Here is a 26,340-nt window from a genome sequence, read left to right on the forward strand (position 1 = left end):
ATGTTGATCCTGGACCATCAAAATATAAATTCACTGATGTTGATCCTGGACCATCAATATATAAATTCACTGATGTTGATCCTGGACCATCAATATAAAAATAAACTGATGTTGATCCTGGACCATCAATATATAAAATCACTAATCTTGATCCTGGACCATCAATATACAAATTCACTGATGTTGATCCTGGACCATGAATATATAACTTCACTGATGTTGATCCTGGACCATCATTCACTAATGTTGATCCTGGACCATCAATATATAAATTCACTGATGTTGATCCTGGACCATCAAAATATAAATTCACTGATGTTGATCCTGGACCATCAATATATAAATTCACTGATGTTGATCCTGGATAATCAATATATAACTTTACTGATGTTGATCCTGGACCATCATATATAAAATCACTGATGTTGATCCTGGACCATCAATATATAAATTCAGTGATGTTGATCCTGGACCATAATTTTATAAATTTACTGATGTTTATCCTGGACCATCCATTTATAAATTCACTGATGTTGATCCTGGACCATCAATATATAAATTTACTGATGTTGATCCTGGACCATCAATATAAAAATTCACTGATGTTGATCCTGGACCATCAATATAAAAATTCACTGATGTTGATCCTGGACCATCAATTTATAAATTCACTGATGTTGATCCTGGACCATCATATATATAAATTCACTTATGTTGATCCTGGACCATGATAAATAATGACATATTTTAGTGGGCTGTTGATTTAGTGGGCTAAATTGATGAGTTTGGAAAAGCTGCTGTCCCATAAATGAATGCCAACTCAAGCAAGGCTAGTTCTGTTCTTCTCATTAACCTGGAAATCCTTAAAATGAACTATGACAGAGAAGAGGCAGATGATTGAGTGGTTTTATTATGTTCAGACTGGAACAGGTTGAGGTGCAGGTCTGAGCCGATGTGTTAAAACAGCGATGGTAAACCCACAGAGAGCAAACACAGTGAGAGCTCCTGCTGCCCACAATCCAGAATCCAACATCTGCCCAACTACTGGACAGACACGGTTTTAGGTCATTTTAATGGGTCATTCACTGCATGTATGTGTTTTTTTTTTCAATTATAATAATTCAAAGTGCTCTTTCATACCTTGCTCATGTACAACAAGATGGTCAGAAACTGGTAAACTGGATACCAGTGTGAGTTCTCCACTCGAAACCACAAACTTCTCCTTAGAATGCTTCAACTCTTCAGTAATAACTCTTTCTAATGGACAGAAAAAAAAGAAAGTGCACATACACTGTGAAGTCAGAATTATTAGCCCAGATTAGAATCATTAGTGCAGATTTTTTCAACACATTTCTAAACATATGTTTTAATATCTCATCTCTAACAACTGATTTATTTTATCTTTGCCATGATGACAGTAAATAATATTTGAGTACATATTTTTCAAGACACTTCTATACAGCTTAAAGTGACATTTAAAGGCTCAACTAGTTTAATTAGGTAATTAAGCAGGTTAGGATAATTAGGCAAGTTATTGTATAACGATGGTTTGTTCTATAGACTATCTAAAACAAAATATAGCTTAAAGGGGCTAATAATTTTTACCTTAAAAAGACATTAAAAAAAATTTAAAACTGATTTTATTCTAATTGCAATAAAATAAGACTATCTCCAGAAGAAAAATGTTATCAGACATACTAATAAAATAATAATAATGATAATAAATAACAACAATAATAATAATAATAATAGGCACTGCCACTTTAGCTCTTAAAAGACCATTTTAAATTGACTGTGTGCCGACTTTTGACTTTCCATTTTCTGTGGTTTGATAGAGCACCTGCCTTCAGTGTGAGCAAGCACAGGAGATTCTTGATGTTTTTTTTAATTGAATTTATATACACACACACACACACACACACACATGTATGTATATGTATGTATGTATATATATATATATATATATATATATATATATATATATATATATATATATATATATATATATATATATATATATATATATATATTTATTTATTTTTTTAATAAATGCAAAATTGTGTACAAGAGATTTGTAACAACCCTTTTTTGAATTTTATAAAATCACACACAATGTACACACTTATAGTATTTCATTTAAAATCTAATATAAATATTTATTAATTAAAATATATAGGTTTAATTAATGTTAAATGTCATTTACAATTATTGTATTTATTTCAATTAAAACATCCATGCATTTTTTTATAAAAAGCATTACATATATACACACAGACATACACAGTTTATTCACCTTATTCTCCTTTCTGCGCAGACGAGCGGCTGCAGCCATTTGAATATTTTGGGCCCGAGACTTCCGATCATATTCACTTACATTCATTTTTATATGTTAAAAACAGCTTGAAGGATTATCTTATTCTACTTTGTCTGTATAGTCATGCAAACACTTGTACAGCTAGTAGTTTGACCGTTTTCTGGCGTTTATTATTTCTAGACATTTCTCCCAAAGGCAACTGAATCGGAAGTTGCAAAAACAAGATCTATATTGCTCTATAAGCTAATATTGTTAGTTTAACGAATATATTTTATTTAATACAAAAAAAAAATTTAAATGTAAAATTCATAGACGAGAGATTTGTATTTAAAGTTTTTTTTTATTTAAATATTTGATAAAATATTTATATTTATCGTAAAATGTAATTTACAATTATTTTAATATTTATTTGAAAATGTCCATGTATTTTTTCTAAAATAGGTATTTAATAACTTTAATGAATAATCTTGTATTTATGACATGGTTAGCTTTACTGATTATATTTGTTCAAATATTTATTTTAAAAATGTAAAATTATATGCAAAATGAAAATTTTCTTAATAGTATTTAAATCCTACACAGATTTATAACAATCTATTTTAATTTGTAAACAAACTGTACACACAGACATACCACCACCACCACTATTACGACCACTACAGATTTTTGGTTATTTTATTTAAATATAGATTCATGTAAAATGTCATCTACAATTGTTTTAGTTAAACTTTACATAGTAAAACAGTCTAACTTAGTTAATATTATAGTTATATAATATTAATATATAATATATAATATAGTTAATATTAATGCATTGACTAACACAAAGAAACATTAGTTCATGTTAGAAAACACATAACTACTGAAACCTTATTGTAAAGTGTGATAATTAATTTTAATATTCGTTTTTTTATATAATAAACACACACAAATAATAATACTTGTAATACTGATTATTAATATTATTTCTATTATTATTATTAATATTATTATGGAGCACAGTCTCACACTCACTTGTCGTGTGGTCACAGATGGGCTCACATGACTCCGTTTCAGATGGATGGCAAACAGATGTAATGCAGTGAATGAAGATCTGTTCAAGATTTACAAAAGGACAATACATATAAACATGTACAAAACATATACAATAAAGGAATTGAATCCTAAGGAGAACACGAGGAGGATGAATAACTTCATACCCGTAGAGGCAGAGATGACTGATCTACAGCCGGGAACACATTTACAATGAAACGCCTGTAATGAGATGGAAACTGCAGCCCTGAAGAGGCCACAGAAAGCATGGTGGTCCGCTCATGGTCATCATTATGTGGACAGCTATAGGGAAAGAGAGAAAGAGGAACTGAAACCATGAAGCAGTGATTGATCCGTTTATCATTCTCAGGGAATTAAGAAATTTAGTGAAAGAAGAAGACAACACGTTTACCCGTTCTCCAGGAGGTCCCACTGTGGCTGGGTCAGAGCTTCAGGATTAGATGTGGTCCAGCAGTGCTCCAGGTGCAGAGTGATACTGGGGTCAGTCGTGTTCAGCATGCGCACTTCCACATACACAGGCTCTCTCAGTGTTTTAGTAACAGGGTAGTCCGTGTCAGAGTAGTATGAAGTGTACATGTCCTCTGAAATGCATTTGAAAGCAGTTACTTAATTAACCACAGCTCACTGTAATGCCTTTAATATACACCTGGCACTAAATGAATATCAAATTCAGTGTAGTTTTACGGTTTGGGAATGTTTAATAAATGCTGGTATTACATACTTTTTTGTAAAGGAAAGAATTCTAAAAAGAAATGATAAAAAAAATATTGTTTTCTTGCACACAAACACATGATTTTGATAAATAAGACATCATCAATGTATCATCAGGTCCCACAGGTATTAATGGTTTTGTCTGTATGATTTTTGATTCAAACTCTACACAGAAACACCAAGTGAGCAGAGGTTCAAACCAGGGACAGTCTTGCATTGAGGCGACAAAACTACCTACTGCGCCACTGCTTCACCCCTGCTTTTCCTACTATGAATGGTTAATGGTGGTCTACTGGCGGCCCACTATGGATGGTCAACATTCTTAAAAATTTCTTTTTTTGTTTTCAACAGAAAAAAAAACTCTTAATAAAATTTATTTGGTACAAGTAAAGGGTGAGTAAATTATGACGATTTAAATTTTTCTGTAAACTTTCCCTTAAACTGTTAATTGGGCAAAACAAACTGCTATTTTCCAATGGCTTGCCTAATAACCCATTTATTAGGCAAGCCATTGGAAAATAGCAGTTTGTTTTGTATCCAAAAAAGCAAAAGGTGCTATTAATATTGGCCTTTTTAATATGTTAATATTGATTTGTTCCAGCCAAACTAAAATAAAGTCTTTCTACAGAAGAAAATGTTAATAGGAAAGACTAAAAAGTTCCCTTGCTCTATATTATTCACTCATTTTCTTGTCGGCTTAGTCCTTTTATTAATCCGGGGTCGCCACAGCGGAATGAACCGCCAACTTATCCAGCAGGTTTTTACGCAGCGGATGCCCTTCCAACCGCAACCCATCTCTGGGAAACATACATACACACATTCACACTCATATACTATGGACAATTTAGCCTACCCAATTCACCTGTAACGCATGTCTTTGGACTGTGGGGGAAACTGGAGCACCCGGAGGAAACCTACGCGAACGCAGGGAGAACATGCAAACTCCACACAGAAACGCCATCTGAGCCGAGGTTCGAACCAGCGACCCAGCGACCTTCTTGCTGTGAGGCGACAGCACTACCTACTGCGCCACTCCCTCGCCGCTCTATATTATATAAAAACAATTATGATAAAAATAAATAAATAAATAAAAAAATAAAAATAAATAAATCACATGGGAAATTTGAATGAAAATTTTAGAAATATAATTTCTCAGGATGGCTAATATGTTGCCTGTACATGGTTTTCAACTGCTTGCAATTTTCATTACGATGCAAAAAAAATTCTATTAAAATTAATCATGTGGGCTTCATACAAATCCATGATCACCTGTTACATCTTGAGGTTGTGCTTACCATCAGGGCATCTTTTAGATGTGCACAGTCCATGAGCGAGCCGGAGCTCCATTTGGAGTGAACCCTGCTGAGACACATGAGGAGCAGGAGGAGGAGGAGAAGAAGGAGGAGTCTTCATCTCAATCACCACAGCTTCAACTACTGTCGCTGAAAACCTGCACTGGAACTTCAGCCTTCAACACAAACACAGGAGGTAATGTGGCCTCTTTTAATAAACCCCGAACACAAAAACAGGCCACCGAGATGAACGCAAAGTGAGCATGACTCATTATAAAAAACGATTGTTACTAAGATATATAAAATGCAATATCCAATATCCATATTGCAGAGAAGTGTAATAATTTTAATGTTTTCATGTTGTACTGTTGATTCTAAATGGCAATACATTGTACTGACAATATTAAATTAATATCCTGAGCTGATGTGAAGGACATTGGTAAACAAAGTTGTTTTTAAAGGTGTTTTTTTTTTTGGTGCACAAAACTGTTCCTGGAGCTTCGTATGCCTACAGTTGAACCACTGAAGTCACATGAAACGTTTTGACAATGCTTTTGGTTTCTTTTGGAATTCAAGATGAGAGAGCTTTAATACAAGTTGCTTTAATCGAAAATATCTTAGTCTTCCAAAGATGAACGAAGGTCTCAGGAGATTGGAACAACATGAGGGTGAGAAATGGACAACAGAAATATCATTGGGTGAACTAAGCCTTTAAATTTAGATGCTAGATGCAGAGCAGCCAAAAGGAACCTATGGAGGTCCTCGGAGCTGAATTAAAAGTAAAATAATAATGGTGGAGATAGAGAGACCCAAGAAAAATGACAATGGTTAAAAATATGACAGGTTTTCATTCATTCATTCATCTTAGTCCCTTTATTCATCAGGGGTCGCCAAAGCGGAATGAACCGCCAACTTATCCAGCATATGTTTTACACAGCAGATGCCCTTCCAGCTGCAACCCATCACTGGGAAACATCCATACACACTCATTCACACGCTAAGGCAAATAAAGCTTACCTAATTCCTCTATAGTGCATGTCTTTGGATTGTGAGGGAAACTGGAGCACCCGGAGGATACCCACACCAACACATGGGAGAACATATGCAAACTCCACACAGAAATGCCAAATGCCCGACAAGTTTACAGTCACTCAATGTTAAGGTCTAAATGTTTGCACTTGGCATTATTTCCTTAAAGCCTCAATTAGATTTAAAGGGACAGTCCCCCCCCCCCCCCCCCCCCCCAAAAGTATAATTCTATCATCATTTATTCATCCTCAGCTTACTCCAAAACTGTTGCACTAAAAATGATATACTGAAGAGTGTTGAAAAATACAGCCATTGCAGTATTTTTAGTGATATACTACACTTAAAAATATTTTTGCTCCTTGTTTAAACTACTTTTCCAAAATGAGTTGAAACAAAACGATTCTTTTTGGGACAAGTTAACTCTTTTAGGTTCAATCCACTTAAATTAGTAAAATCGATTAGGGTAATGTAATCGATTTGTGTTAGGACAACTTAAAGGAATTGTGTGGAACCCAGCATTTTGTTTTAACGGCAATGGCTGCTTTTTCCCAACATTCTTTAGTTTGTCTTGTTTTAAAGAAATTCAAACATGTTTAGAACTACTTGAATGTTAATAAATTAAAAGTTTGGTTGAAAAATATATTTAATTAGAAACAATTACTTGTTTATTTAAGTATGACCATTGCATTAATTAATTTTTTTTTTCAAAGAAACAAAAGGGACAAAAAGGGACCATCAAAAGGACAGGGAAATGATACATCGCAAGAAATATCACAATATTTAACAAAATCACATATTTTCCCAGCATCGTGCAGCCTGAACTCACTCATAAACATCTCTCATAATTGATCCGTGAGGTTCCAGACCCACTTCATACACAGAGGACATCTTGTTCTCATAAATAACAAATCCTCTTTCTTCCTGAAGGAAAAAAGAAGAGCAATTAACAGACCAGAAAACAATGATGCAACTAATAATTGACTAATAAAACTGTCTCCCACCTTCATCGTGGTGCCGCAGGTGCTCACAGCAAACTGATAGATGGCGAAGCTGCCAGTGCTGCCAACAGGAGCGCAGTGAGCAGGGTCATCTTCCAGCATGTGGATGGACTCTAAACTGATGCCTGGCATGGTGGCGTCTCGAGCAACTACCAATACAAACTGCCCATCCCTTGTGCACTGCAGAGTAACTGAGACAAACAGGAGAAAATGCACTTTAAATGTACAGCAACTAGACCTTGTAGTGAAATTAGAAGTGATCACCAGCTATTTTTGTCTTCCAGAAACTTGCAACTATAAAAGTGAACTACATTATGTGGAGACATCATAAAGAGGCACAAAATTACCTTCGGGATGTCTTGACTATCTCGATGAGAGTAGAAAAAGCTTAGATGCATATTTCCATCCAATAATATAAGTACTTTCTATTCTATTTTTCTATGCATTCATTTGTTTAAGAAATTACAGTGATAGATTAACAGCAACACACGATCTGTTGCGGATTTATAAAATATATACTAATTTAAATTTTAGATATGTACATTTTTATTACAAAAACAAGGCCTTGATTAACCCAGTGGAGTTATATTGATTACATTTATGATGGATGAATGTGCTTTCTGGAGCTTTGAAAACTGGGGCACCATTGACTAGCATTATAAATCTGGAAAGAGTCACAATATTAAAAGTAAAACTGACTGCGTTTGCCTGAAAAATGAAAGGCATATAGACCTAGGATTCTAAAAGAAGATTAAAATATGGGATATTACCTTTTTTTTTTTTACCCTAAGCCAAACTTTTCACGTTTTCCATTTTTAAAAATTGATAATAAAATGTCTTGATCACCAAAATGAATGATTTATTTTGATTATATGACTTCTGAAATATCACATTCCACTCAAGACTTAAGGTCTGCTGAAAATTAGGCACTGCCATCATCTAAATAAAAAAACGTTTTTATGCATTGCATACTATTTTCACAACATTTCTTCACAGTACCATTTGTACTTAAAAAAAAATAAATAAATAAATAAAATAAATAAATAAACCCTCTAGGGAACATTAGAGAATTATTCTACAAATATTGGAAGTCAAATAATGAATGCTCATAATTACAAATAATAGCAGTAATATGGCAGTGTCTATTATCTTTGGACCTTTTTATGCTATATGTGAGAAAAATTAGAAAAATGAAGAAAACACTACAAAATGAACATGTTCTCTGGATTTATTATTTATACGCTGGTTAAATTAAAATATAAACATTTTAATTTATTCATCAAACTCTTAAAAACATTTCAGGCAAGTTTCAAATAAAAATGCAAAATATGCAGATAAATGATAATATTCTCAGTTGGAGCATTTATTTCCAGAAAGATCAAAACTAGTCAAAATAATGAAAAGTTCAAATGATCAAGAAATTAATTCACTAGTCATTTTCAACACATTAATACTCCAAATAACTTTTTTGAGCTTTAAAGGGATTGAAGAGAAGAGGGTAAATGAATGAATAAATAAATGACAACGTGGGAATTCGGGGGTAAACTATAATGAGTTGATGGGAGAATACATAATATATTTATAAAATTAAAAAAGAAAAATTACAGAAGAAAAACAAATAAATTACTTTTAAATATACTTTATCTGCTTATTATTAGTGGTCTCTTAATTTGGACCTATGGATTATTATAGAATTAGCCCTCTTAATTATAAACAAACTCCTGTGGTAAACTTTTTATTTTTATTGTAACGTTCAACAAGAATACAAAAATATACAGAAAAATGTGTAAATCATATAACAACAAAAATTGACAACAGAACAAAACAACAAGAGAAACAAAAGATTAAGCCAGGTGTAATATGAGTTCCAAAGATCACTTTGAATCTATCTTAAAGCAAAGTCACAGTGATGTATAAAAGGTCAAATAAAATACAGTCCGCTGGGTATTATAGAAAAGAGACAACACTGTAAGATTCACATAGTGTTATTGATTTTAAAGCTTTAACATTGCTGGAGGTAGAGACTGTATTCAAATAACATTTCAAATCTTTACAAAAAAAATAAGAGAGAGGGGCTTTACAGACTATATCTATTTGTGTATAAAAAATTGCAAGTAAAACAGATTTATTAGAACATATTTATCTTTTATTTTATCAACATGATAAAAACCAAATAAAATAGCACTATTAGAGAAATAGACTACAAGTTGTGATGTAAAATAAAAGCATAAATATTGGATGGAAGGATATATAGGATATATATGAATGAAAAAGGGAATGAAAAGCAGGAGTAACAGAAAAGTGTGTGTAGGCTATCTTGCAGGAGCTCACCTGCTTTCCCATAATAACATCCCTGATCTCCATAGCAGCAGCTGATGTCTTCACACTCCGACGGAGAGATGTCCGGCTCTCCGCACTCAATGCGCTCAAACTGCGGCACCACACAGCGCTGAGAGCCGGTGGAGCTCAGAGGGCTCTCCGGTGAAAAACTCTCCCGTCGGAGGTTAAACATCTCCTGTTTATCCTCCAGAACCGGCGAGAATGGCAAACCGCCACCGTCGTGATACTGAGGCATTTCCCGCGGAAACTGTAGATCCTGAGCATTGATCAAATACATACTATTAACAATTAATGCTGCAATTACAAACATTGCTGCGGTTTACTTTAGCTTAGTACGTGCTTTTTTTGTGTGTGTCACAAATTTAAGCGTTCATAATGAGTCTAATTAGACCCGCCCTCTTATAAACAAACTCACGTGGTTAAAAGAAAACTAAAACTTTTAGAGTTGGGTCAAAAGTGATGAATATAATACTAAATGAAATGAATAGCTTGTGGATAAATTTGGAGAAAACTAATAAAAACATTGATGAAAATGTTCTTTGGTCTCAGTATTTCCGCCATCTTGCCAAAGTTATACACCTTCATCTTACGCCCCTGTCTTGCAGTCTGCAGACAGATACACTTTTATTTGGTGATTTATGCGGCATATTCAGGTTGTGATGCAAAGTTAAACGCATAAAATATAATTAAAGTTGATCTGTAATGTATATTTATTAATTTAGATGTAATAATTGCTAATTCAAATAATGAGAGATATAAAAAGCATTAGGATGAATAATTACTCTTTAATCTATGTGATAAAATATATTTTTTAAGAATATGGAGGTTTTCTGATGGCTTAACATTTTTTTTATAATCAGGAACAACAAATAGCTCAAAACAGCTCTATCTGCGGTTGATTGTTTTAGTCTTGTTTACAGGATGTGTAGTCGAGTACCGATCTAGAGGGGCGCAGGTTCTTGATGGTCATTGTAGACGTGGATCGCTAGCTCGTAGTTCACTGAACTACTTACATATGTTCATGAATAACCTTAGACTTTCCTGAAAAGCAAAAATGCTTGATTTTGCTATTTTTGCTGTGACATTTGTTATCATTCTGATTGGTGCCGTCCTGTATTTATATCCGGTAAAACTCGAGATGCTGTCTGTTATGTGAACTGTTGTGTAGTTTTGTTATGACTGTGTTTTGTATGAAAGCTAATGTCTGAACTGGTACTGAAGGTCAAACTGCTATCTTTTTAAATACATGTTTTAACTGTACATTTTCTTTTTAAAATGTCAGTCATCTAGACGAGCTTCTGGTGTACCTGGACTAAACCCAACAGAAGAGAAGTAAATACTCTAAGAAAGTCTTATTGCTCACAGTTTGTTGTCAGGTAATCTAGTAAATATCTATTTTCATTTGTCCAGAGATGGGAATCTTCAAGACATCGTGAACAAAGGAAGTCTCCATGAGTTTCTGGTGGGTCTTCATGATGAGTTTGGGTCTGTGGCATCTTTCTGGTTCGGGGCGAGACCAGTGGTCAGCCTGGGTGCTGTGAACCAACTGCGACAACACATCAACCCTAACTGGACCAGTGAGTAGCCGCAGTGAGGGAGGGAAACGTTTTGTGGAGAAGTGGCTCTGAGTAAAATTTATTTGATCATAAAATTGTGTATGATGAGTTTAGTTGTTTAATTCAAACATTTTAGGGTTTGTTGTAAGTTTTTTTTTGTGTGTGTGTTTAAGGAAGGTACTTATGCCCACCAAAGCTGCATTTACAGTTGAAGTCTGAATTATTAGCCCCCCTGTCCCTGAATTATTAGTCCGCCTGTTTATTTTCCCCCCCAATTTTTGTTTAACGGAGAAAAGATTTTTTCTAACACATTCCTAAACATGATAGTTTTAATACTTAATTTTTAATATTTAGATTTATTTATTTTTGACATTATGACAGTAAATAATATTTGACTAGATATTTTTTAAGACACTTCTATACAGATTAAAGTGACATTTTAAAAGGCTTAACTAGGTTAATTAGGCAAGTTATTGTATAATGATGGTTTATTCTGTAGATTAAAAGATAATATAGCTAAAAATATAGCTTAAAAGGGCTAATAATTTTGTCCTTAAAATGGTGTTTAGAAAATTAAAAACTGCTTTTATTCTAGCCGAAATAAAACAAATAAGACTTTCTCTAGAATAAAAAATATTATCAGACATACTTTGAAAATTTCCTTGCTCTGTTAAACATCTTTTGGGAAATATTTACAAAATCAAAAAAATAAATAAATAAATCAAAGGGGGGCCAATAATTCAGACTTCAGCTGTAAAGGATCAAATATACATTTATACAAAAACTCAGTTTAAAGCATTTCTTTTATAATTTACTTTAAAATGTAATTTTGTGCGCAGTCATTACTTATCATTTTTAATCCAATATATTGTTTAGGTCCCAAGTATGCATTTTTTATTTTTATCAATGTTTAACAGTTGTGATGCCTATTATTTTTTACTAAAACCATGGCACACAACAGGCTTCTAGATGAAAATCATTTGTAACACTTTAAATGTTCTTACTGTCACTTTTGATAGTTTAAAAAGGATAGTTCACCCAAAAATGAAAATTCTGTCATCATTTATTCACCCTTCTCTTCTCCAAAACTTTTTTGAGTTTCTTTATTCTGTTGAACACAAAGGAAAATATTGAAGAAGTTTTGAAAAATCATCCATTAATTTCAATAGTAATTTCATATCTAATATAGATGTCAATGATTGCTTTTTCCAACATTCTTCAGAATATCTTGTTTTGTGTTCAATGGAGGAAAGAAAATCATAAAAGTTTAGAACCACTTGAGTGTGAATAAATTATGATAAAATACATGTTTCCTATAAACTATTCCTATAATTCATTCTTACAGAATACAACTTTTTTTTTATTTCACTCTAGATTTATAAAGTGAAATGTATCAGGTATAATTTACTGAAAGTAGAATCTATTTCTTTTAATATTTAAAAAATAAATAGGGATGCTCCGATCAGGGTTTTTGCAGCTGATACTGAGTACTAATTCCTTTTTGTGGTGATCGACTGATATCAAGTACCGATTCTGATGTTTCAAGCTTAATAATGCATAAAGCGCATTTTCCCTTCAAGTTTGATACTTACGTGGAGATCTTGCCTTACCTAAGAAAAGAAATGAAAGATGTTACGTATAACTCCTTAAACACATCTCTTATAACTATTTAGTGTGGACATGTAATGATCAGAAGCAGCTTTACAGAAAATAATAGAGAAAACATATGTAAAAAAAGGTAAGAAAAATCTCTAACGAAGCAATTTGGAAACATTGCAAATGATGGAAGAAGAATTCAACATGTCTCAGTGAAGTTTGGAGCGCATATTTGTTTCATAAGAAGTTAAAATGCACAGCTATAAATAAATTATTTCTTAACTGAAATAAAATGTATCGACAAACTACTGTTTATTACAATAAGTTAGATTTATTAAATATTAATGGATTTGTTTATTTCCCTAATATTTCCAGCCAGGTTAACTTGCGATAATGTTGAAAACACAGAACTTCAGTTCTGATATGTAAAAAGATTTCAGTTCTTATATGTCCTCTGCTTGTAAACACATAAACAAACAATTGTGATCGGTTCATGAGATTGGCCAGATTAGCAAGTACCGATCGAGTCATGAAATGTGATTATCGGCTGATACTGATCTCTTGCGGATCGATCAGAGCATCCCTAAAAATAAATATATACACACATGTTGTAAAAATTATTGTATAGTACTTCCAATGCATATGGTTATGCATGCTTTATCTAACACACATTTGTATTCTCTTCACAGCGGATTCATTTGAGACGATGCTTAAGTCGTTGCTGGGCTACCAGTCCGGTTCAGGAGTTGGACTGACAGAGTCCATGATGAGAAAAAAAGTGTATGAAGGAGCTATCAATAAAACTCTGGAGAACAACTTCCCTCTGTTGCTTCAGGTATGATTATAAGTCATTTCTATAGGATTTTGTTGTTAGCAGCATTCTTCTAACTCAAATATATCGACCTTAAAGGGATAGTACACTCCAAAATATTACTCACTTTTTACTCATTAAAAAGTTCATTTAAAATGGAAATTCTGTCATTTTTTCACCCTCAAGTGGTTCTTCTAAACCTTTGAGTTTCTTTATACAGCTGAACCTAAAATTAGATATTTGCAAGAAAGCTGGAAGGCATTTACCATTGACATCTATAGTAACAATAACAAACACCATGGAAGTCAATTGTTGCAGGTTTTCAGCTTTCTTCAAAATATCTTCTTTTGTGTTTAACAGAAAAAAAACTTAAGTAAATGTAGACAGAATTTACTTTTTAAATGAACTCTTTTTAAACTAAAACTAATTATAAACAATAAAATATACAGAACATAAAAACCACAAAACATCTAAAAATAATGTTATGCCTTTTTAATACTCCTTTTGTTTTAGCAAGTTGAGGAGCTGGTTGATAAGTGGGCCTCCTATCCTAAATCTCAGCACACGCCTCTCTGTGCTCATCTTCTTGGATTGGCTATGAAAGCTGTCACTCAGCTGGCCATGGGGAGTCGCTTTCGGGACGATGCTGAGGTCATTCGCTTTCGTAAGAACCATGAAGCGGTGAGCATTCCTGCCATGCTAATCAAAATTTATTTTAAATTAAATTGCTCTAATAATGACCATTTTCATGATGGAAAATGAACCTTTTAGGTCTCAAGAGTGTGTCTGTGAAGTTTCAGCTCAAAATACATGTCAGATCATTTATAATACCCTGTTAAAAATGTATTTTTTGAGGTCAGGGTGAATTTTGAGATGTTTTGCTCCTGTGCCTTTAAATGCTAATGAGCAGGTTCTCCCTACTACTACAGAATGATCAGTTTAACAAATACCTAATAACTAATACAACGTAATAAAATAAAAGTTACTACTGAACCAGGGAGTTTTCAAATATTTATTTGCAGTGTTGTGGGTAGCGTATTACAAGTAACGCGAGTTATGTAATAATATTAGTTTTCTAAGTAACAAGTAAAGTAACGTATTAAAAAAAAAAAAAAAAAAAAAAATATATATATATATATATATATAAATATATATATATATATAATTTTTTTTTTATATAATTTTTTTTGTTACTTTTAAAAAAATGTAATATGATTTTTTATTTGAATGAATTATCTTTTTTGTAAAAATTTGCTGAATTAAAATAAATGTAGTCACGTTAAATCCTGCACTCAATGAAAGAATAAGCTTCTTTCTGCGATGGAAATAATCTCATTATTCTGAACTCATGGAAGAAAAGGAAAGGGGTTTGTTTCAATGGACAGTAATTTTGGGTCACAGAGTTCTCAGACGATAACATTATCCTACATTATTATTTTTTGGATGTGTTTTTTAAGATCAAGTCTGTTTTTGAGATAAAGCCTTAGCCACGTAATAAAAAGTAACATAACTAAAAAGTAACCTAATAAAAAGTAACATAATACATTATTATGCCGGCAGCTAGCTCTCTGCTACTCTCACATGGTCGCCCACTAAAGCTAAGCAGGTGCTCAACCTGCGGTCTGTGTGGGTCCTAACGCCCCAGTATAGTGAAGAGGACTCTTTACTGCTCAATGAGTGCCATCTTTCAGATGAGGCGTTAAACCGAGGTCCTGACTCTTTGTGGTCGTTAAAAATCCCAGGATGTTTAACCCCGGCATCCTGGCCAAATTTGCCCACTGGCCTCTGTCCATCATAGCCTTCTAACCATCCCCATATCATAATTGGCTTCATCACTCTGTCTCCTCTCCACCAATCAGCTGGTGTGTGGTGTGCAATCTGGCGCAATATGACTGTTGTCGCAGTCGCACTCATCCAGGCGGATGCTGCACACTGGTGGTGGATGAGGAACAACAAAATTGCTCCTCATGCAAGTAATTAATATACAGAGATCCAATATAGCTACTGTACTTCATAAATATTTAGCGTCTACAAAACGGTTGTTTGATTAAAGCATGTAAAAGCATTAACATGTTGTTTGATTAAAGCGTCCTTGTTTATAGTTATGTACTGACACTATAGCTTTAATGATTTAAGCGGTCATGAATTTCTTGACTTAAAATTCAAAGTGTACCACTTCCTGAAGTACGGCTTTATCACAGATAGTAGGAACAGATACGATTATGCACATTAATACAAAGACATAAAATGCTATGTCATGATGCTGTTGCCCTCAAAATCACCTGATTTAAATTAAAGAAATAATTTTTTTAAAGTAGATTTTTTCACATTTGTGATGTGTTTATACCACTCTATATGGCTGTGTACACATTCTTTATACACAGAAAAAGTTGATGTGTTCAAAAAATGATGTTTTTTTGTTTGTTTAAATTTATGTATTTAAAATGAGCTGAAACGACACAATTATTGAGCTTTTTGGGGGGACAACTTGATTGTTTTATGTTCGATCCACTTAAAATTGGTAAAAACGAATATGTTAACTTAATTCCTTCATGTTGTATAAACACACCTCGATTGTGTGGAAGAACCCTGCATTTTTTTACACTGTAGGTGCCCTTTTAACAGTGAAATTATGTAAATGAAAGTACCTATTTCTGGATCTGAACAGATCTGGTCAGAGATTGGAAAAGGTTACCTGGATGGATCCTTAGAGAAGAGCTCAAGCAGAAAGGCCCATTATGAGAGTGGTAAGAAGCCAGCTTTGGAAAGAGTTTGTTTGATGATTGACGATTCATTATTAACTGATTTGTTTTGTTGTTATTTTCAGCGTTGGCTGAGATGGAGTCAGTGTTGAAGTCTTTGGCAAAGCAGAGGCCTGGACAAGGGTCCAGTCAGTCTTTTGTTAACTATTTACTACAGGCTAATCTGACAGAGCGACAGGTGACTCAATGGTTCACTCTTAATGGTTCATTTTAAATCGAGATGCTGACCTATAATGTTTACATTCTGAATTATTAGCCCCCCTGAATTATCAGCCCCCCCTGTTTATTTTCCCCCTAATTTCTGTTTAACGGAGAAATTTTTTTTTCAGCACTTTTCTAAACATAATAGTTTTAATAACTCATTTCTAATAACTGATTTATTTTATCTTTGCCATGATGACAGTAAATAATATTTGACTAGATATTTTTCAAGACACTTCTATACAGCTTAAAGTGACATTTAAAGGCTTAACTAGGTTAATTAGGTTAACTAGGCAAGCTGGGGTAATTAGGAAAGTTGTTGTATAACGATGGTTTGTTCTGTAGACTATCGAAAAATATATAGCTTAAAGGGGCTAAAAATTTTGACCCTTAAATGGTTTTAAAAAAACCATACTGTGAAAATGTCCTTGCTCTGTTAAACATCATTTAGGAAATATTTAAAAAAGAAAGTAAAATTCCAAGGGGGGCTAATAATTCTGACTTCAACTGTATACTATTACATAAGTTATTCTATGTATTTATCCTCAGGTGATGGAAGATGGTATGGTTTTTACTTTAGCCGGCTGTGTCATCACTGCTAACTGTGAGTTTTAGGTTCTTTCTGTAAATCTAGTCCCATTTAAAAAAAAAAATTTTCGTAGACTACTTTTTTAACGAATTGTAAATTATCTTTTGTTTTGATATTTGATTTTTTTTCATCCATTTAAAAAAAATCTTTAGCTATCTGTTGCACTTTACACAGTTTACATGTTTGGTTTGAATATTTATGTATTTTTAATTGTAGTAATTTTAGTGCTTCAAGTAAAGCTTACTTTAAATATCGAGGCAATATTTGTAATTCATGAAGTTCATATAAAACGTGTTGAATTTCAAATGAGTTAAAAATATTTTAATTAGTCCTCATTGCTTTGAGATTAATACAAAGTACAAGTTTTTTTTTACATAATGTATGTGTGTGCTCTGTGTATTTATTTTGTGTGTATATACAAAATGTTTATTTATATTTAAATGTAAAATACATATTTATATGGCCGGCATGGTGGCTCAGTGGTTAGCAATGTCGTCTCACAGCAAGAAGGTCGCTGGATCGAGTTCAGACAGGGTCAGTTGGCATTTCTTAGTGGAGTTTGCACGTTCTCCCTGTGTTCGCGTGTGTTTCCTCTGGGTGTTCCAGTTTCTCCCACAGTCCAAAGACATGCACTATAGGTGAATTGGATAAACAAAATTGGCCATAGTGTATGAGTGCATGTGTGAATGTGAGAGTGTATGGGTGCTTCCCAGTACTGGGTTGTGGCTGGAAGGGCATCCGCTGCGTAAAACTTATGCTGGATAAGTTTGCGATTCATTCCGCTGTGGCGACCCCTGATATATAAGGGACTAATGAATGAATGAGTATGAATATATCTATGTGATACAAATTAAATGTAAATTTCAATATCTGTGACAAAGTTTTGTTTTTATGTATGTGTTTTATCACATATACATAATAAATATATAAAATGCACACAAATATATTGTCAAACCTAACTTTGATTTTTGATGCGATCGATCTTTTCCCGGCACTGGTTTTATTAGATTTAAAAGTCCTGTAGATTTCTGTTATTTAATACTAGTTCTCACCTGCTTTCTCTCCCAGTGTGCATCTGGGCAGTTCACTTCCTGTCAGTCTCTGAAGCAGTGCAGGACCGGCTCTATCATGAGCTTGTTGAAGTGCTCGGAGATGAGCCTGTCAGCTTGGAGAAGATTCCACAGCTTCGGTGTGTCTCAGTCATAGTTTCTATTATAATTCTGTTCATTATTCATATGATAACTACATGTATTAATTTAAAAAGACTACAGTGCTCAGCATACATGAGTACACCACTCACAAATCTCTCTTTTAAATTCATATTTTTAATAGGAAGCTTTGCAATATTATATTTGTGCATAAACATTAGATTAGTCAGTACTGAAGCCAAATCTAAAGCTTATCTAAAAAAATATCTTATGATAACAGTCCAAAAAACTAGTACACCCAAATTTATGTTATAGAAAAATGTTAAATACAAATTTTAAAAAGAGGAAAAATCAAGAGAAACAAACAAAAAATATATATAGGAAAATTTAGTTGAAATTTTGTAGGTTGTAATTTAATTTTTGCAATATTTTGCCTGAATTTATTTGTATTATCTTTTCATTTCTAAATGTTTGGTGACTAAAATATTATTTTAATAAATTTATAAAAATCAGTTTTTTTATGCACCAAAATACATTGCCTATATTCACTAAGAAATGGATACACTGTATATGAAGCAAACGCATTCAAAAGACTATAATGAAGGAAGCTTGTTTCCATGACAGTATAAAAGGGTAATTGTGACATATGTTTCAATTGAGGACTTTTCTGCGAAGTCGTTTTTTGCATGTCTCTATGTCAGAATTCAAGTTAATATCCCTTTTTATAGGGTTGAAAAAGTTTATATCTAACAGTTCTGAGAAAAAAAAAATTAGGACAATGAGAAACGGTCACAATTTGTCTTTTATTTATCCTGCAAAAATTATCCCAATCATTAAAAAATTTCACGCCTAAAGGTAATATTTCTGATAATCTAATTTAATAATACTTTAAAATAGGGCTGAACAATATTTCGTTCGAGCATCAATATTAAAATGTGTCTATCTCCAATTGTCACATCGCAGGATTAGATTAATTATTAAAGATTAAAATATAACTATATTATTAAATGTATCTATTTTTAATTATTCATACGATGATGACCATGATATTTTTGCATTTGATTGTTGCACTTCTGTACTTGAATACTGTTATATTACCATTAAACCATAAAGCACTGTTTATTTACTGTATGCTTTGCTTGTAATTGACTATAATTTATGCAATTATACTGCATAGAAAAGACTTGGTCATCCCAGTTGATCTAAATTAATGTAATCTTTCCAAATAGAGCTATTTAACTCATCTACTGAAATGATATTCATATCGCAATATATATTGCATTAAAACAAAATATCGCAATGTCAGATTTTTCCAATAACATGCAGCCCTACTTTGAAATGACGATTCACCTAAGAGTTTAAAATGTGTACGTCTCAAATATTTTCACGTTCAGTGTTTTTTTTCTATTTTGTTCACCATTCCCGCCACCAGGGGGCATATGTTCAGCAATTCTCTGATTTAACGAAATAAAAGTATCACGTGGCTTTCACATTGTCATTCCTGTTCATGCCTTTCCTCCAGATACTGCCAGCAGGTGCTGAATGAAACCGTCCGCACTGCTAAACTAACGCCCGTGGCTGCCAGATTACAGGAGGTGGAAGGAAAGGTGGACCAACACGTCATTCCCAAAGAAGTAAGAGAATCATCCTTTCTCATTTACCAGGTCCATAGAAAAAAAACTAATAGAAAACACGTCTTTTGTTTTTAAAAGTTATACTTTTATATACCTGCATGCATGCAAGACAGATACAGATATTTGATTTTGTATAGTAGTCAATGCTGAGATAATATAAAGATTTTACTTTTAGGCCTGTGGTTATATCTCATTTTTGTTGTACGATATATTGCACAAAATGACATTTTAAATTTTGTCATTTTTAGCAGACGTTTTTTGTCCAAAGTGACTTACTTTTTTACGATTAAAGTGGCATAGATATGTAAGAGTGTATTTTATACAGGTATTAAGCCCACTGTGTGAGGCACACTCAGAATTGCATAATGTTTTAAGGTTGTCTTGTGGTGTGGTTAGCAGTGAGTTGTTGTTTATTGTGATAAATGCTATTACTGTCATTTTTGACCATTTTATTCCACTCATTAAATAATGCCAGAATAACTAAATAATACCATTGTAATGCCACTAGACTCTTTAAAAAACCATATTATATTTTTGGAGAATTATATTATATTTTTAGAATATTTCATATAATCAGGGCTTAATTTGTGCCAGAACAAACTGGATCCGGCACCTCTGAAATTTGATTCGGCACCTCATTTTACCAATCCCCCTCCTCACATGGCTTTTTCTTCCGCGACAACCCCCCACCCGCCGCTCTTTCGGACTTTCACTTTCTCCCTCCTCTGGTAACATGCCGGATTCATTATCCCGATCTGTTCCAGGACCTCACAATTTACAAATTAAAAAACAGCATATTACAAGTCTGTAAAATAAATTATTAAAAGTGCTGATGATTGTAATAGTAAGTGTCTTATTGTGGTATTTATTTATTTATAAATAAATAAATAAATAAATAAATAAATAAATAAATATACATTCATAAATATACTATATTTAATAAATATAATAATAAATATAAATTTATAAATAAATAAATAATAGTTATTTAAAATATATAATAATATATATATTTTCATAAATATATAAAATATATAATAAATATAAATTTATAAACAAATAAATAAATAAATAAACAAAAAACAAAGCAGCTGCTTGCCATCACAACAGCAATAATATCCAATGGACAGCCGATGGCTTTCACTCCAGAATGGTGGAATCCGGGGCTGTTGCTGGGTGCTGCTGTTGCATCGGAATGTTCTATTGAGTGTCGCCTCTTGGTCGTTCTAAGCTCTTTGATCCCACTGACAGTGTAGTGTCCCCTTCACTTTACTGGGGCATTAGGCCCAGACCCCAGGTTGAGCGCCCCCTGCTGGCCTCACTAACACATCCATGAGCAACTTAGTTTTCCCATGCAGTCTCCCATCCAGGTACTGACCATTTAGTGAGTAACCGGTATTGGGTTGGAGGGTGATATGGCTTTATTTAACAATAAATGTTTACAAAAAAAAGGTAACAAGAAAAAGTAACATGTTTAACAAAGTCATTTTAGACTTTGAAAGTGTCTAAAGTTTTTTAAAGTGTCACACAGAGGTACAGGTGGATCAATGGGCCGTATCTGCTACTAGATCTTTTTTTAGTTTTTAGGCACCCGTATGAAAATGTAATACAGTAAATACTACAGTGCCTTTTTTTACCATACTGACACCTTCAGTAGAAATTGGATGAGATCAGCTGCACAATCAGCTAAAATGTTGCTGACATTTGTTTTTATGTATGGACGATATATATTGCGTCCCCTAAAATTGTTAAGGTCATGTCCATGTGTTGTGCGATAAGTCAATATGTTGATCATTTCAACAGGCGTAATTACTATAACATATACATTATGTTCCATTTGCTTTTTTTATTCTGTGATATTTGTAGACACTGGTTATCTATGCCCTTGGTGTCGTCCTTCAGGATGCAGATACTTGGTCACTTCCATACAGGTAGGGGTGTGTTTGTGAATGCTGCTTATTCTACGTATATCAGATTGTTTATGGTTTGCTGGCATTTTCACCAGTGTGTGTTTCACGCAGGTTTAATCCTGACAGATTTGCTGAAGAGTCAGTAATGAAGAGCTTCTCGCTGCTTGGGTTTTCAGGAAGTCAGGCCTGCCCTGAATTAAGGTATGAGGAGAGAAATACAAGTAAATGAACCATCAAGAATATGACAAAAAAATGTAGTAAAAATAATGATAAACAGACTTGTGTACTTCCAAACTAGTTTGTTTGACTTTGTTTTTTTTTGGTGGAACTCAAAAGGAGATGTTTGGTTGAATGTTCAGGCTGCTCCACATCAGGAAAAGTATTTGGGAAATGACATTAAGCCACACAAAAAACTCCTGTTAAACAGTGATTCCCCATTTTCCAATCTAATATACTGGTGATGATATTTCATGGGAGTTTTGCTGTAATGACAAATCTTCAACATTTATTTTTTATGTATTTTCAACTAAGAAAAATACATATAGTTATGATTCTATGTGCTGAGATCCTCTTGTTGGAACAGTACTATAAACATATGAGCATTCTGCCAAATATCTATTTTAGTTTTTTGCTGTGGAAAAAAATATATACAGTGCACAACATAAATGAATACACCCCCTTTTGAAAAATATTATGTTTCCATTGCTCAGTGAATTTAGGCATTAGTTTTTGCTCCATTAAACAAAACCGTTTCATTCGTTCATTTTCCTTCAGCTTAGTCCCTTTATTCATCAGTGGGGTCACCACAGCAGAATGAACTGCCAACTTATTCAGCATATGTTTTACACAGCGGATGCCCTACCAACTGCAACCCAGTGCTGGGAAACATCCATACACACTCATACACACACATACATTCATTTTCTTTTCTGCTTAGTCTCTTTATTCATCAGGGGTCACCACAGCGGAATGAACCGCCAACTTATCCAGCATATGTTTTTAAACAGCGGATGCCCTACCAGCTGCAACCCAGTGCTGGGAAATATCCATACACACTCATTCTCACACACACACTACGGCCAATTTAGTTTATTCAATTCACCTATAGCGCATGTCTTTGGACTGTGGAGGAAAACGGAGCACCCGGAGGGAACCCACGCCAACACAGGGAGACCATGCAAACTCTATACAGAAATGGCAACTGACCCAGCTGGAATTTGAACTAGTGACCTTCTTGCTGTGAGGCGATAGTGCTAACCACTGAGCCACCGTTTCGACTCAAAACAGTTTTATTAAATCTTGATTTTAAAAATATTAGTGTGGTCAGCTATCCTCATTAGTAACAAAGATAATACATTTCAATTCAAACGAATGAAATTAACGAACTACAAAAAATATCAGTTAAATAGATTTTTAAAATTTTTCTCCTGATTTTTCTTCTTTATTAAAATTAAAACTTATTTATTATTGCTTACTCACATATTAATTGAGGTGCATTTTGGACTGTGATGTTAAGCTATTTTGTCAAATAAATGCCAGCTTTGGCTTTGGTAGTGACCAATCTAAGGCCCTGTTTACACTAGTACGTTTTAGTTCTAAAACGGCATTTTAGAATGAAAACGATCCGTGTCCACACTGGCAATTCACTATAATAACTCTCCGTCTACATTACACCACTAAAAATGCACATCACGTAACCACACATACTCTCTAGCATGCGCTGCAGCATATATACCCAGATGAGAGCTGTGCATGTCAGACTGTTCATCAAGGATCTCCCGCTGGATCTAATCTCACTATATTTGTTAAACGTTATATTTAATTCATCTTGTTGTCTATATCTAACAACATATTGTACGTTCTACTTTTTATAATGGCCATTATTAAGTATTAATACTGAAATTCAGCAAAAGAGAGGGTATTCTTTGTATTTTCAATGAAAATGAAAGGAGGCAATTACAAAGGTAATGTTATAGGCTGCGTTTTGTTTTACATATGCATACAGTGACGATGACGGACATATAAATATGCAGCTACACGAGGCCTCAACAGTTTTGCTGTCTGTTAAGTTGCTAATATCAAAATGAAAGTAGCAGAAAATGAAAATCCTTATATCATGTTTTCATTTTATTGTTAAGAAAGTGAAACAGCGTAGCCAGGGTGATGTGAACAAAGTTATAAAGTAAACTGTTCCCTTTAAAAATTTACCCGACGTGTCCTCGGGAGTTTGTTTTACTTATCAAACTTGCAAAGTCTGAATTTACAAGGAGAGCATGCAAGACTGAACTCTGTGTAGGCTACTTAATATTGAGGAAAAAGCCCCATTCAGACAGGCAAATGTCTCCATTTTTAGATGTCTATGTTTTCCCCCATCCACACTGACACAGAGCAGCAATGTATTAAAATGAAAATGGCATCTCCAGCATTTCCAAAACACTCTGTTTTCGGCGCTTGAAAAATCCGGCATAGTGTGGACGGATGGCATAACCATAGCAAAACGTATGGATTTTAAATCTAAAACGTATTAGTGTAATACAGGGTTTTTCAAAGTCTAAGACAGTGGGCCTCCCTTTTGACACAAGTTATCCATTGGCGCCCTCCTCCTCCCAAACACGCACACACACACACACACACACACACACACACATATATATATATATATATATATATATATATATATATATATATATATATATATATATATATATATATATATATATATATATACAGTATATATATAGACACAGACAGATGTCAGACTGTTAACTCACTTTTATCATCATTTGCATGAAAGTGCAATTATTTACAGAGTAATAACAAGTATTTTAATATAACGTTTTTAAAACTAGTAGGATGGTTCAATATGAATAGAACAGATCCAAGAACTGTCCATCCCAGTCAAAACAGTCGAAGTTTAGTGGGTCTCATGCTGTCATTAGCCAAAATATCTTGACAAACCACACATAAAGGTCGTGGTTCATCAGCTGGTCCTGTCCACGTAAATCCTAAACTCAAATACTGATCATCATATCGTCGTCTTTTGGGTTTAAGCCCTGAACTTGAAGGCTTTGAATCGGGGGGTCTCAGAAACCGATCCATTGTATTAGCAGGCATATACATGTATTGGTGGGCTTGCCAAACAGAAGCGAATTCACAGCTATGGCCTTCTGGTTAAAAAAGGTTTTCTTATTTTTGCGTATTATTTTTTTAGCTTTGTTTAATTAAAACGTTTAAATATAATAAAAAATACATATAATAATTAAACTTAATTATATTTTTATTATATAATATTTTTTTCCCGCGCCTCCCCTGACATGCTCTTGCGCCCCCCAGGGGAGGCGCGCCTCACACTTTGAAAACCCCTGGTGTAATATATTAGGGCCTAATATATATACTACATACACAAATATATTATTGTATAGCATACAGTATTGAGGTAAAGTTGGTTTTATGTTCACAGATTCTGACATTCTCCTTAAAAATGTAATTTCAGAAAAGTTTTATTTGCATTTTGCGTGTTTCCTCTGAGTGCTACAGTTTACCCCACAGTCCAAAGACATGCGCTGTAGGTAATCTGAATAAAGTAAACTGGTGGTAGTGTATGTGTGTATGGATGTTTCCCAGTACTGGGTTTCAGCTGGAAGGGCATCCGCTGTGTTAAACATATGCTGTATAAGTTGGCCGTTCATTCCGATGTGGCAACCCCTGTTGAATAAAGAGACTGAGTCGAAGGAAAATGAATGAATGAATATTATTTGCAAATTTTGAATGGGGAAATCATATTAGCAGCCAATGACTATCAAGGGGGGGGGGGTGTACATATTAATGTTGAACACTTTATTTATTATAGGGTCTAATCATGCTGATGGTGAGTAAATGATGAGCAGATTCATACTACTTAACTATTCTCTCTCTGGCTGTTTTGTTTCTCTGTGTAGATTTGCATACACAGTGGCCACAGTGCTGCTCAGCACACTGGTGCGCAGGTTGAGAATGCACAGGGTGGACGGGCAGGTGGTTGAGGCCCGGTATGAGCTGGTGACCACACCCAAAGATGACACCTGGATCACGGTCAGCAAGAGAAACTGAACCACTCCAACATCCATGAAACAGCGCCCTCTGGAGGATGGGAATTACACATGAATGATCACATGGTTTACATGCAGTGTGGTTGAGCAATTTATAAGATCAAAGCAATGTCCAGGTTATTAACACTATTCGCCACAGTTTTTAGAGCTTCATTCTTTTGAAGTGCTTTGGACAACAACATTCCAGAAATGATCAGTGTTTAACTGCAATTTTCTATACTAATAAAAAAAGAAGTGTGCTTCTGTCAGTTTATGCCTGTCTATCAGTCTAGCTATTACTTATATTTGTCTATCTATCCATCTATTCA

At 33.8% G+C, this 26,340-nt stretch overlaps 2 protein-coding genes across 5 annotated transcripts; one reads left to right on the plus strand and one right to left on the minus strand.

The window, feature by feature from the left end:
• Nucleotides 1-892: 892 nt before the first annotated feature.
• On the minus strand, nt 893-10,111 carry zp2l2 (zona pellucida glycoprotein 2, like 2). 2 transcript variants are annotated; one of them, NM_001089502.1, is given in 9 exon segments: nt 893-1,044; nt 1,141-1,257; nt 3,329-3,407; nt 3,514-3,649; nt 3,759-3,948; nt 5,374-5,546; nt 7,226-7,320; nt 7,401-7,588; nt 9,729-10,111. In NM_001089502.1, coding segments are annotated over 9 exon segments (1,425 nt in total). In that variant the 5' UTR covers nt 10,048-10,111; the 3' UTR covers nt 893-916.
• Nucleotides 9,801-26,285, plus strand: cyp20a1 (cytochrome P450, family 20, subfamily A, polypeptide 1). 3 transcript variants are annotated; one of them, XM_021476831.3, is made up of 13 exons: nt 9,801-10,069; nt 11,020-11,069; nt 11,148-11,314; nt 13,579-13,724; nt 14,214-14,381; nt 16,369-16,447; nt 16,528-16,640; nt 17,213-17,267; nt 18,321-18,441; nt 19,923-20,034; nt 21,901-21,965; nt 22,056-22,145; nt 25,883-26,285. In XM_021476831.3, exons 4-13 carry the CDS (start codon nt 13,596-13,598, stop codon nt 26,031-26,033), a joined length of 1,083 nt encoding a protein of 360 aa, XP_021332506.2. In that variant the 5' UTR covers nt 9,801-10,069; nt 11,020-11,069; nt 11,148-11,314; nt 13,579-13,595; the 3' UTR covers nt 26,034-26,285.
• The last annotated feature ends 55 nt before the right edge of the window (nt 26,286-26,340 follow it).

Source organism: Danio rerio, chromosome 6 (assembly GCF_049306965.1).
Source record: "Danio rerio strain Tuebingen ecotype United States chromosome 6, GRCz12tu, whole genome shotgun sequence".
In the NCBI taxonomy this organism is placed as follows: domain Eukaryota; kingdom Metazoa; phylum Chordata; class Actinopteri; order Cypriniformes; family Danionidae; genus Danio; species Danio rerio.